Here is a 12332-nt window from a genome sequence, read left to right as displayed (position 1 = left end):
CAGAACGGTGTGTTTCTGCAGATTCGTATCAAATAACCACTGTTATTCTTAGCCCCACGGTGGGCGCCAAATTATTTACCCGTAAAACGGATAGAGTTGAATTTGTACGTAGTTCCTAAGGATATGTGGTGTAACTTAACACAAATCATATGGATAAACAGAAATTATCAAATACGGATTGTAAAGAAGGAAAAATACACAAGGTTGGAAAGAAGATAATTTAAGGACTAAGCAGGATGAATCAATCTGTGAAGCCAAAAAGTATAATCCTACAATATAGTGTATGGTATTTTGGTTACAATGTAAGCAAAAACTATCCTTTTACAGAAATGTAGCCATCCTCTTTATAGTGAAGGATCCTACTTTAGATATAATTAAAAATATATAGTGGAGAACCCATGATAAATCAGTTTTTCCCTAATTCCTGCCGAGATTCTCTCCCTTAGTGCGGTTGCAATGACTCTTGTCTGTGAGCTCGAGTTTGATCGGACTCGGTGCTGGTCGGTACTATTTTTAGAGCTCGATGCGGACTTGAGCTCGATGCCGACTCGGGATCTGGTAATGAATCGGGCTCGGTATCGGTTGTCTTTTGCCCCTTAAGCTCGATTCCATAACATCTCATCATAGTTCGATTCGGACCCGAGCTCAATAATGACTTTGAACTCGGTGTTTGACCTATACCTGAAATCTGAAGGTCGTTCGTACCATCTTCGGAACCCATCATAATATTACGAAGTCTTCCTTTGGTCCATTATTATCCCATATCGATCAATCGTACGAAAGCCAAAATCAATTTCGGCCGTATACAGACTGATGAGTAATGCATGCCATTGCTATGTAAGCTAGTAGCTATCCTCTTAATAAGGAATCTTGCAAGAACCATTAATGTGCAAGAAGTTCCTTAATAAGAGAGCCGAACCTGAGCCTTGAATACGGAGTAGTCTATGGTAGGGAGCGCTTTACCCCCAAAGTTTTTTTTCAAAGTACGAATCTAGATTAGCCACAACCCAAATAGGCTACCGAACGTTTGGTAGGAATTTAAACAAAAAATCTATCTATTAACTTTTCAAGAAGATATAATCTGCATTTAAAAGATTCTTCTTCCTCACTTAAAATTCAATAGTGCAAAGACTGTCATTAACATCATAACATAGGTGTAGATGGAGATTTCAGCTGCAAAAGGTCAAGACAAATAGGACCATTTTAAAATATAATTAATAGGAAGTAGTAAATCCAGAATTAAATGCTAATTATTGAATTCTTAATCCTAAAATAGATAACTATATTAGGAACACACCATGTGGACTCCAAGTATGAGCAAAATTTTATCAACCAGCAGTACAAAGGTATGAAACAGAACATTGAATTAATACAGCTACAATGGCTATCTCATACAACACAACATCCTTTTTGTTCTTTGCTGTTCTTTTGCTCCTCGTACCCAAAAATCATTCCTTAACCTCAGATGATTTAGTTTCTGAATTGATCATCCTTCGTTTTCAATCTTCCACTGTTGTGATTCACCTTTCTAACAAACTACTTAGACGAATTTTATCGATACCTGTCCCTAGGCCATTTTCTTTCGTTATATTCTTCGATTTACAGAAGCTACATTCAGAGCCAGAGATTTCATTTCCAAGTCATACAAAAGAGTTCTTGCTTCTCCCCTCCTCATTCGAAACAAACAATCCACATAACAAGTTATTTTTCTCTGACATTAAGTTTCAAGAATCATAAGCTTCTTTTGCTCTATTTGGAGCCAAATCTCTCCCCTATATATGTTTAGTCCCCCCTTTAGCCACTAATTTCAAAAGGGATTCTATTCGAATGAAGTCCTCAGATTTCTCTGGGCATGCTGAATCGATGGCAGAATTCATCGAGGCTCACTGGTGGTCCCATACATCGGCCAGGTTTCATTTCCATGAAACAAAAGATAATTATCATCTCTTTGGGGCTAATTTTGACTCCATTTCTAGTGAAAAAGATTGTTGCTGGAAACACCTTTTTGCATAACAAGCATATAGGGATGGCGGGGTCAGTTTTCGGTACTTCTTCAGTGTTTCAGGGACAATGTACAACATAATCAATAAAATACCAATTGCTATGGTGGATAGAGATGATCCTAAGAAGTTGGTTTTCTTTTATGAAGAAAATGGGATGCAGTTAGGGGCCGAGGGGTTTACCGTCGGGTTCTTGTACACGATTTTCGGGCTGTTGTTGGCCTTTATCACTCATGTTCTTGTCCATGTGAAGAATAGGAATATCCAGAGGTTGGTGATGCTTTTAGCTATCTTTGTTTCTTTCTGGGCTGTAAAGAAGGTGATTTACATGTATAATTGGAACTGGTTTTGGTCCTCATGTTTACTGACCCCAAGTTGGAAATGATAGCAATGTAGTATTGTTGGGTAAATTGTTTGGCTGATATACAATATTTAAGGATATTGTACCAGCTTATACTAGTTGCTACTAAGTAGTGACACATAGACAGAGAATTGGTTACCTACTCTTAATGGGTAAAGCGAGCTCTTTTATGTGAAGTAAAGAAACCAGAATTAATCAAATCTCTCCAAGTAAGATTCAAACCTACAACAGAATATTATTAGCTTCTTTCTAGATGGATGGATCTTTTCTATTTTATATGGAAGCATCTCTGGTCATAATTGATATTATTAGCTATTTTTTTTCTTTTCAAATGTACATATATTGATTGTTGAATCCCATTAACACAAGGGAAGTTTCTTTTGTAGTGACAAAAATGTTTTAGGTCATCAATTCGACTCCCCGCTGTGACATTTTAGCATTTAAACGTCATGTTTCCGCCACCATTATCCATATTGTCAAACTAAGAAAGCTCGGTTTTAATCAGAAAGGGGGAGCTAATGAAAAGGGTAAAAACATCGAGCAATTGTAAATGAGGCCGAAATAATCCCGGAATTCCTTACATGTATAGAAAGGATACTTTCCTTTTGGCAGCCATTGTACATACCAAAGTACTACCTTTTTGGTGATTATTAATCTACAAGTTTACATTACCTTCTCAAAAATATAGTGAGCAATGGACAGTTTTACACTCAAGTGGCCAAGAGGATAAGGTCAATGTAGAATATCCCTCTTTTACTGCTCCTATAGAAGAATTGGTTCGGACTTAATTTAACTAATATATATATACCTTTTTTTTAATTTCAACTATATAGCTCGAGCTAGAGGCAGTAGGTACGCTCATCCTCTGCCTCAACTACACAAGCTGGCAAGAACCAATGGCGGAACCAGGAATTTACACAAGGGGATTCCAAAAAATACTACAATGTCTAACCACTTGTGATCTTAAACAATTTTTGAACCCCCTTTGTCACTACACTAGATTTTTTTCCTTATGTCAAGGGGATTCAACAATTTCTATATAACCAAAAAAAATTATTTTCTTTCTCTATTTTCATAGTATAGCTTTTTGACGAAGGAACTTCAATTGAATCCCCTTACTCCTAGCTGGCTCAGCTCCTGGCCCCAACACCATATAAGCAGACAGACAACGCATCCCTCAACCAATATGAAAAAAACAACCATCCCTACTAATATGGGACACATAACAAGAGGAATCAAACCCCCAAAGTTGGTTGCAATGCACTAAGATACAATTGTGAAAGGAGAGAATCAAGATTATTATAACCTTGAAGCACTGGTTCTACTGCTGCATCCGGGATAAGCAACCCTACAATTCGTTGATTGTCAGTAGTTGTCACAATCCGTACAATGCGGATTCTCTGATGGCTTTGGCGAGCCTGTATCCAACAACAATTGGGAACCAATAAACGAGTGAGGATGGTGCAACAACCCTTTTAGAAGAAAATTATCTCTCTCGACGCAAGAAATACAGCACAAACGATCGTAAGCAAAATTTCTGGTGCCTCGTGAAATCTCAGATTGAGCCTGCTCACTTTAAACCTACAGTATCCCTTTTTTGTGCGGCAAGTGTCAACTATGGTAGTGATATCTGGCAGTTGGAATACTGTACTTGAATCTTGATAAATCAACTAAATTTACTGGCAAATGATTTCAGCCAAAGAATAGCACGATGTGCTATCTAATTCATTGGTAACTTCACTTGTATTAGTGTTACATAATGAAAAGCGGAAAAAATCAGTCATGACCACCTATCTTCCTCATATATAAAAGTACATGCAGAGGGAAAACAGCAAACAGTCAGAACCCAGAACCTTCAGATCAGAAGATAAAACCATCTATAGTGAATCAGCCAAAAATCTGTGAAACAGTAGGGATGCAGGCATTGTCATGTTGGTGTGGGATAGATAGAAACACTTTTATGTGAAGTAAAGAAACCAGAATTAATCAAATCTCTCCAAGTAAGATTCAAACCTACAACAGAATATTATTAGCTTCTTTCTAGATGGATGGATCTTTTCTATTTTATATGGAAGCATCTCTGGTCATAATTGAATATTATTAGCTTTTTTTTTCTTTTCAAATGTACATATATTGATTGTTGAATCCCATTAACACAAGGGAAGTTTCTTTAATTTTGTAGTGAAAAAAATGTTTTAGGTCATCAGTTCGACTCCCCGCTGTGGCATTTTAGCATTTGAACGTCCTGTCTCCGCCACCATTATCCATATTGTCAAACTAAGAAAGTTCGGTTTTAATCAGAAAGGGGGAGCTAATGAAAAGGGTAAAAACATCAAGCAATTGTAAATGAGGCCGAAATAATCCCGGAATTCCCTACATGCATAGAAAGGATACTTTCCTTTTGGCAGCCATAAGTAACCTTTTTGGTGCTTATTAATCTATAAGTTTACATTACCTTCTCAAAAATAGTGAGCAATGGACAGTTTTACACTGAAGAACAGTATAAAACCATAAAAAAATAACTGAGAAAAGAGGTGTTACTTCAGATAAAAAAAACCTACATATATAAATGGTGTTGTCCCCTTTTCCGGCATTTCAAAGTCAAGACTAACAGGAGTACATCTTCTAAACTCAAAGCTCTCTTGTAAAACTCTGTCTAGGGTTTCGAAAACAGATCAGGAGATATATAGAAAATATGCAAATTTTGTCCTTGTACTATACAAAATACTATCTTAATTTGAAAGAAACAAGCACCAAGGCAAAAAGAGTATACAAAACTGATGCAATGAGATATTTTCTTCAGTGTTTGATTAGTAGCTTATTGTAATTAATCTTGGCTATATAGCCAAGAAGAATTACAACAAGTTATTATCAAACACTTTCTATTCTTCTTGGATGATTTGTTTTCCTCCATTGGCATTGAATATATAGAGGAGAACATATTCATCCAACGGCAAGCAGAAGCAGATATCGACCCGTGAAAGCAGAAATCGACCCGTGAATTCTCCATATGGAGAGGCAAGCACAAATGCACAGTGAACTCATTGGGAACTTGACAGAGACGAACAAGGAATATGCGGAGCATATCCGTCTTATGTTTTTGGGCTGGGGTTTATGGAAAATTGACAAGTGAGCCCACCCAATTGATATCCCATTATTATATAGTACAACCTACCAAACAAACAAAAAAACAATTTAAATAATTTTCCAATTTGGATTACAAATTAAGTCAACTTTAAATATGTTAAATTTGTGCGGAGCAAAATGAACCTGTTTAATAAATGGAATACACTCCAGGCGAATCATACACCCTTAATATAAAGGATAAAACATTGAGAATCGCATGCAAATGCTTATTCTAGGTGATTGTAGATGTGATTAAAACGATTCAATCATTTAAAATAATAATTCTTTTTTAGAAAAATAGTGAAAAGCTCCTTTTACATATAAACTCAAATGATTTCGAAAATCATACGCAAGCTGATTCCGTTTTCCTCAGCGTTTTGGGTATTTCGAGCTGCAGATCGAGTTCCACCATGAATGTTATTTTCAGGGTCGGAACGTTGGTTTGCCTCGATGGCCACATGTGAGTTAACGTCTATTGGTTCCTCAACCCGAGCTCCAACGATATCGACAAGTGGCCTTTCACCCCCGGCTGTTAAGTTGTTATTTTCATCTTGAAGGCCAGCTTCGTTTTCGATGGGTTGGGCTATTAATTGAGAATTCGTCGTTTTCAGCATGAAATCAAAGACACTTCCAAGAGCAAGGGTAAAATAGTGTGTTTCATAGAGATTCGTACTAAATAACCACTATTATCCTTAGCCCTAGGAGTGGGCATAATACCGACCGAACCGAAAATTTTGGTTTATTCGATTTCGGTTTTTCGGTCAGTTTCAGTTTATAGTTTTAAAAATTTTGGTGTTCGGTTCGGTGATTGGTTTTAACGGTTCGGTTTTCGGTTAAACCGAAAAACTGAATTTCTTTACCTATTTTTTTACTCTTAGTCCCTTACCGTTAATGTACGTTAACTATTATTAAATGAGATATGTTTATAAAAGAAAACATAGAGTATAGACTGTTTATAATAATAACCAAGCATAAGAATCATACTACAAACATTTTATACGAGATAAAAATAATATATCATAGGTGTAGAGAGAACAAATTTAAAAACATATGAGGGGCTCTTTTACGTCTTGTAATTCGGTTGACGCTCCTACAAATTGGATATTTTTTTATTTCATCTATATTAAGGTATAATTTTTTTATGTTGTCAGACCTTCATTTCATAAGTCATTATACAACAACATTAGCAGTATAATAGCAACGAGGGAAAGCTAAATATACAATGATTCAAATATGTTTAATTGTTCATTAAATTCGTAAAAGAATTTTCGAACTGTCAAATATATTTTTGGTATTCTTTTTTAGTGTATCCATAACTCTTGCACAAAGATTCTTATCTTTTTAGTGTATTTGATGGGATTTCTTATTTCTTTTATTTTTTTTCTGTCAACAAGTAATCTATTTTCGTTGTTTCGTTCTATTTTTGCCAGGACTTAAAATCGAAAAAACCGAACCGATTAAACCGAACCGAACATGAATAAACCGAACCGAACCGAACCGAAGTTATTATGGTTCAGTTTTGGTTATTAAAATCACAAACCGAAAACCGAATAAATCGAACCAAAATTCTACAAAACCGAACCGAACCGAACCGACCGATGCCCACCCCTACTTAGCCCCACAGTGAGCGCCAAACTGTTTACCCGAAAAATGAATAGAGTTGAATTTATACGTAGTTCTAAGGATACGTGGTATAGCTTAGTACAAATCGAAAAAGTATGTAGAAAAATATCGAATATTAACTGTAAAAAAGGAATGAAATACAAACTAAACTCAGTAAAAAACGATTTATGAAAAAACAAGATGAATCAATGTACAAGGATCACAAAAGAATAATTTCTCCCGTATCTATATGTGAATATCAATAATATTTTCAATAAGGGAGTGTGTAGATGCCTTAATGTTCAATTGCTCCCTTACAGAAATGATAGCCCCTCTTTTATAGTGGAGGGATCCTACTTTGGATATAATAAAAAATTTATAGCGGGGATCCCATGATAGATTAGTTAATTTAGCTTTTCCTTAATTCCCGCCGAGATTCTCTCCCCAAGTACGGCTATAACGGCTCTTGTCTCTTAGCTCGATCTTGGTCGGACTTGATATTGGTCGATCTCCAGATTTCGAGCTCGATACTAACTCGAGCTCAATATTGACTCGAGCTCGGTATTGACTCGAGCTCGGATCTTGAATTCGATAATGTCACTTCACATCATAGTTCGATTTGGACTCGAGCTCGATAATGACTTCGAGCTCGGTATTGATCGGTCCCTGAATCTTGAGCTTGGTAACCTGGTTTCAGATCTCATATCGGTATTATGAAAACGACCCTCGGTCCATCATGTTCCAATCTTGACTAATTATATGAAGGGCAAAACCGACTTTGACCGTATACAGATAGTCCCCTAGTTTCTCGAGAAGAATGTGGCAAGAAACGGCATGATTTTCAAATTATACAACTAGATATACACCGACGTTTGCATCGAGCTCGACCATGACGTACGTGATAAATGTCCTGTCGGTTCAGTTACCAAGGCATTAAATATGTGTCAGTCGATGTTGGCCACTGCCAGTTTTGAACCGTCATTGTGCAACCTATAAATAGCCTCCTTATTGTTTCATATCAAACTTTTACTTTCAACTCTTCTCATTCTAAATTTTACGGTTCTTTGCCTTATGCAAAATTACCTATTTTCAAGTTCTTAAAATTTCTTTGCTTGTTCTTCACCAACCACAAAAAATATTTCAATTTTCCGTCTTCTTTTCAACTCTTTAAAATTTAGATGGCCAAGATATCTAAAATTATTCCTCAAAAAGAGGCTGCTTCCCCGTCTCGACCGACCAGTGAGAAACTGGTGGTGGAACCACACCTTGAAGAACTATTCCCGGGGGATGTGTTATTGATTCTGATTTTAAAGTTGATAAACCATCTTCGGTTGTTGGTCGGTGCGAACCGGTATCGAGATACATATTCTCGATACCAGTAAGTTTCCTTGATGTGGTGAAGAAAGATTGTAATTGGGTAAACAAAGAGGTCATGATACCAGCACCGGAGGAATCGATCATTACCCACGTGGAAGGGTACCTGAGTGTTTATACTTATACTTTCACGTTGGGTCCCCTCGATCCAGTCATCATCGATTTTTGCAAGAAATATCAGATGACTCTCGGCCAAATTCATCCTTCTTTCTGTAGGATCGTGATCTCAATTCGTTTCTTTGTGAGTAAAATCGATGGGCTTTCATTTACCCTCGACCACCTTATAAGATTGTATAGTCCTCGACTTTACCGAGGCAGACTGATAAAGATTCAACGTCGTTCCACCAAGGTGTTTACGTCGAGCATAGATGAAGATAAGGATCGGGGTTGGATGGACCGGTTTATTTGAGTGAAGACCTCGGACCTGATCCTGGCAGAGAGCATGCTATTTCCTGAGAAATGGAATATGAAACGTAAGTACGATCCCATTTTAAATTTCTGTTTGTCTTACTTCTTCACCCTTTCTTATTAGTGTCTTTATCGATATAGCCGTTGCTTGGATGCCGGGTGTGATTCCTCACCTCGAGAACTGGGTCAAAAACCTGGTCTCGACGTCAACATTTGTCGAGCGCTCATGGCGCTATTTGTCGAAGGGTCGATGGGAAGCTCGTACTCATGGTAAGTTTCATCTTGGTTTACTGATTCATTTGTCATTCGAGGTGACATATTTACTCGAAGGATGAGTTTTACTTATCTTCTTCTTCCTTCGCAGGTCTTGGAAAAGATGCGGTCATGAGGCCCCTGACCGATGGTGAAGAAGTTTTACCGCTTGTCTCGAAGCCGTTGAAGGAAAATAAGAGAAAAAGGACTTCAGACCCCGTGGGTAAAAAAAACCTAAGAAGAGGGCAGTTCGTAAGCCCAAGGGAACTACAATACCACTGACTATGGATTCGGTCCTACGTCTGAGGGAAGAAGAGGAAGAAGAAGAAGAAGAAGAAGAAGGAGGCAACTTTGGGCTGGTGGCCCATGCACGGGCTGACACCGATATTGGTAAAACTTTAGGATCGGTAGGGACCGATTCTGTTTCTCCTAGGCCCGACAAGGTTGAAGAGAATACTTCGACCCAAGTTCCAGAGCAAAGGGGAATCGAGGACGTTATACTTCGGGGCAAAGAACTCGTCGAAGAGGCGGTTGACAAATATGCGGGGAACGAGCTTGAGGTTCCCCGAGATGGAGACAGTGCCTCAAAAAACATGATCGGGGGAATAGAAATCGGTGATTCCTCTTCTTTTCCTTCATTTTCCAAGTCTATGATACATGACGCCCAAGTCGTGAAGGTTTAGCATGGGGAGGGGGTCCATGGAGAGGAAGATCCTTTCCATGGTTATGTTTTTTTGGGATTGAAGATGTTGCCGGTCCGAGCGATTCAGAGGTTTTGAAGAAGAGCTCGGGCAAAGCGGGGATTCCTTGTATTTTCGATGAAGCTCAGCAAGCCCTGAATTGGGTAAGTTTGCTTTCCCTTTTTAATTTTCATACTTGTATTTTCTCTTTTGTATAACTCCTTTTTATCTTTTGTAGGCTTATTCGCTCTGTCACGAAGCGTTTTTCTGATCTTGAGAGGAGCTAAGCCGATCCGAAGCCGTAATTTGAAGGCTTACTGAGGATAGAGACACCTTCAAGCTTCTCAGTTAGCAGAAGGAATGAGAAGCAAAAGGACTTCGAGCCAAGCTAGAAGCAGCTAGGAAAGAACAAACCGACTTGTCCGAGCAGGCAAAGAGGATCCTTGAAGTTACTGATACTGATTTGGGCGTGACGTCTAATAGTTCGGTCTCGTAGGTTCAGCAAAAGCTCGATGTGATTGGGCAACTTCCTGCTAAGGTAGACGTAGTGAAAGCGGGGGCCGAAAAATGGAAAAAAAACACGGATCACCTTGCCGCTAAAAGGGAGACCGCCCGGGCTCAACTGGCCTCGGTCGAGGAACAACTTCAGAGCTTGAAAGAAAGAGCCTCAGTGCAAGCCAAGAATATCGAGGAGTTCCAGTATCAGTTAGACTTAGTGACTTCTGATCGAGATAGATTGTCCTCGGAACTAGAAGGGGCCAAATCGGGGCCCGAAATAGCCATGGCTAATACTGAAGGCAATGGTGGTTATTTATCGATCCGATGTTGAAGCTGCTCAAGTTCGAGCAAAGGAGGTTGCTGAGGCTGCTCAAGCTCAATCAAATTGGGTTGTCGAGCATGCTAAATGCCCATCTCAAGGGAGACTCAAGAGAAGATCCATGTTCGTGGCTTCGATCTTTCAGCCGAGATCGAGAATGCAAAAAAGTTTGAAACTGAATCCAGAGTGTTGGCCTTTCCCGATGATGATGATATCGGGAGTATGAGTGGTTCTGAGAGCGGAGGCTTCGAGGGTGAAGATGCTGCTCCTGGAGAGGACTAAGGTCTTTTAGAATTTTTCTTCTTCCTTTTAAGACCGTTTTGATCTTTTTATAGAAAAACTTGATCGGCCATGGTGCCCTTGTAAATAATTTTGGTATATAAAAGCTTAGTCTTTCTTTTTGTGGCTTCCGAATCTTTTGCCTAATTTATACAAAGGCCAAAAGGTGCCTAAGCATGAGATAATTATCTGAAAGTTTGAGTGAGTGTTCGAACTCGATCATTTCTTATAGGTAGTCCCCGAGTAGGTGTTCGAATTTGAATTGAGATAGCTTTTTTAAATAGGGTTCAAGTGAAATAATTTGTTTGAACTTGAATTTGTGTATCCCTTAGGCTTTATGGTCGAGTGAGAATGATTTCTCGAACTCGAGTTAAGGCAACCCTTAGGCTTTTCAGGTGAGTGAGAATAATTTATCGAACCCAAATTAATGACAGCCCTTGGGCTCGATAGATAGTCCCCAAGTGAGAATGGTTATTCGAACTCGAGTTAGGGTAGCCCTTAGGCTTTTATAGTCGAGTGAGGATTTTCTCAAACTCGAAATAAGAATAGCCCTTAGGCTTAGTGGTCGAATGAGGACTTGCTCGAACTCGAAATAAGGTAGCCCTTGGGCTTTATAGTCGAGTGAGTGTTTGCTCGAACTCTAATTAAGGTAGCTCTTAGGCTCGATAGATAGTCTCCGAGTGAGAATGGTTTCTCGAACTCGAGTTAGGATAGCCCTTAGGATTTATAGTCGAGTGAGGATTTGTTCGAAATCGAAATAAGAATAGCCCTTAGGCTTAGCGGTCGAGTGAGGACTTGCTCGAACTTAAAGAAATGTAGACCTTAGGCTTTGTAGTCGAGTGAGTGTTTGCTCGAACTCAAATTAAGGTAGCCCTTAGACTTGATAAATAGACCCCGAGTAAGAATGGTTGCTCGAACTCGAGTTAGGGTAGCCCTTAGGATTTATAGTCGAGTGAGGATTTGCTCGAACTCGAAATAAGAATAGCCCTTAGGCTTAGCGGTCGAGTGAGGACTTGCTCGAACTCGAAATAAGGTAGCCCTTGGGCTTTGTAGTCGAATGAGTGTTTTCTCAAACTCGAATTAAGGTAGCCCTTAGACTCGATAAATAGTCCCCGAGTGAGAATGGTTGCTCGAACTCGAGTTAGGGTAGCCCTTAGGATTTATAGTCAGGTGAGTATTTGCTCGAACGCCAAATAAGAATAGCCCTTAGGCTTAACGATCGAGTGAGGACTTGCTCGAACTCGAAATAAGGTAGCCCTTGGGCTTTGTAGTCGAGTGAGTGTTTGCTCGAACTCAAATTAAGGTAGCCATTAGACTCGATAAATAGTCCCCCGAGTGAGAATGGTTGCTCGAACTCGAGTTAGGGTAGCCCTTAGGCTTTATAGTCGAGTAAGGATTTGCTCAAACTCGAAATACGAATAGCCCTTAGGCTT

General features: G+C 39.0%; 1 protein-coding gene and 1 pseudogene across 3 annotated transcripts in view; one reads left to right on the top strand and one right to left on the bottom strand.

The window, feature by feature from the left end:
- Nucleotides 1–12332, bottom strand: part of LOC104116494 (protein FORGETTER 1-like) — a 54732-nt gene that overhangs the window by 27192 nt on the left and 15208 nt on the right. For all 3 annotated transcript variants that reach the window (XM_070182056.1, XM_070182054.1, XM_070182055.1), the window contains one exon: nt 3668–3779. In XM_070182056.1, the coding sequence (XP_070038157.1) occupies nt 3668–3779 (112 nt within the window). The remainder of the gene's footprint in view (nt 1–3667; nt 3780–12332) is intronic.
- On the top strand, nt 1381–2385 carry LOC138896770 (probable dolichyl-diphosphooligosaccharide--protein glycosyltransferase subunit 3B; annotated as a pseudogene).

This window comes from Nicotiana tomentosiformis, chromosome 8 (assembly GCF_000390325.3).
Source record: "Nicotiana tomentosiformis chromosome 8, ASM39032v3, whole genome shotgun sequence".
Taxonomy (NCBI): domain Eukaryota; kingdom Viridiplantae; phylum Streptophyta; class Magnoliopsida; order Solanales; family Solanaceae; genus Nicotiana; species Nicotiana tomentosiformis.
The sequence above is the reverse complement of the archived record's forward strand: the minus strand, read 5'-3'. Positions and strand labels throughout refer to the sequence as shown.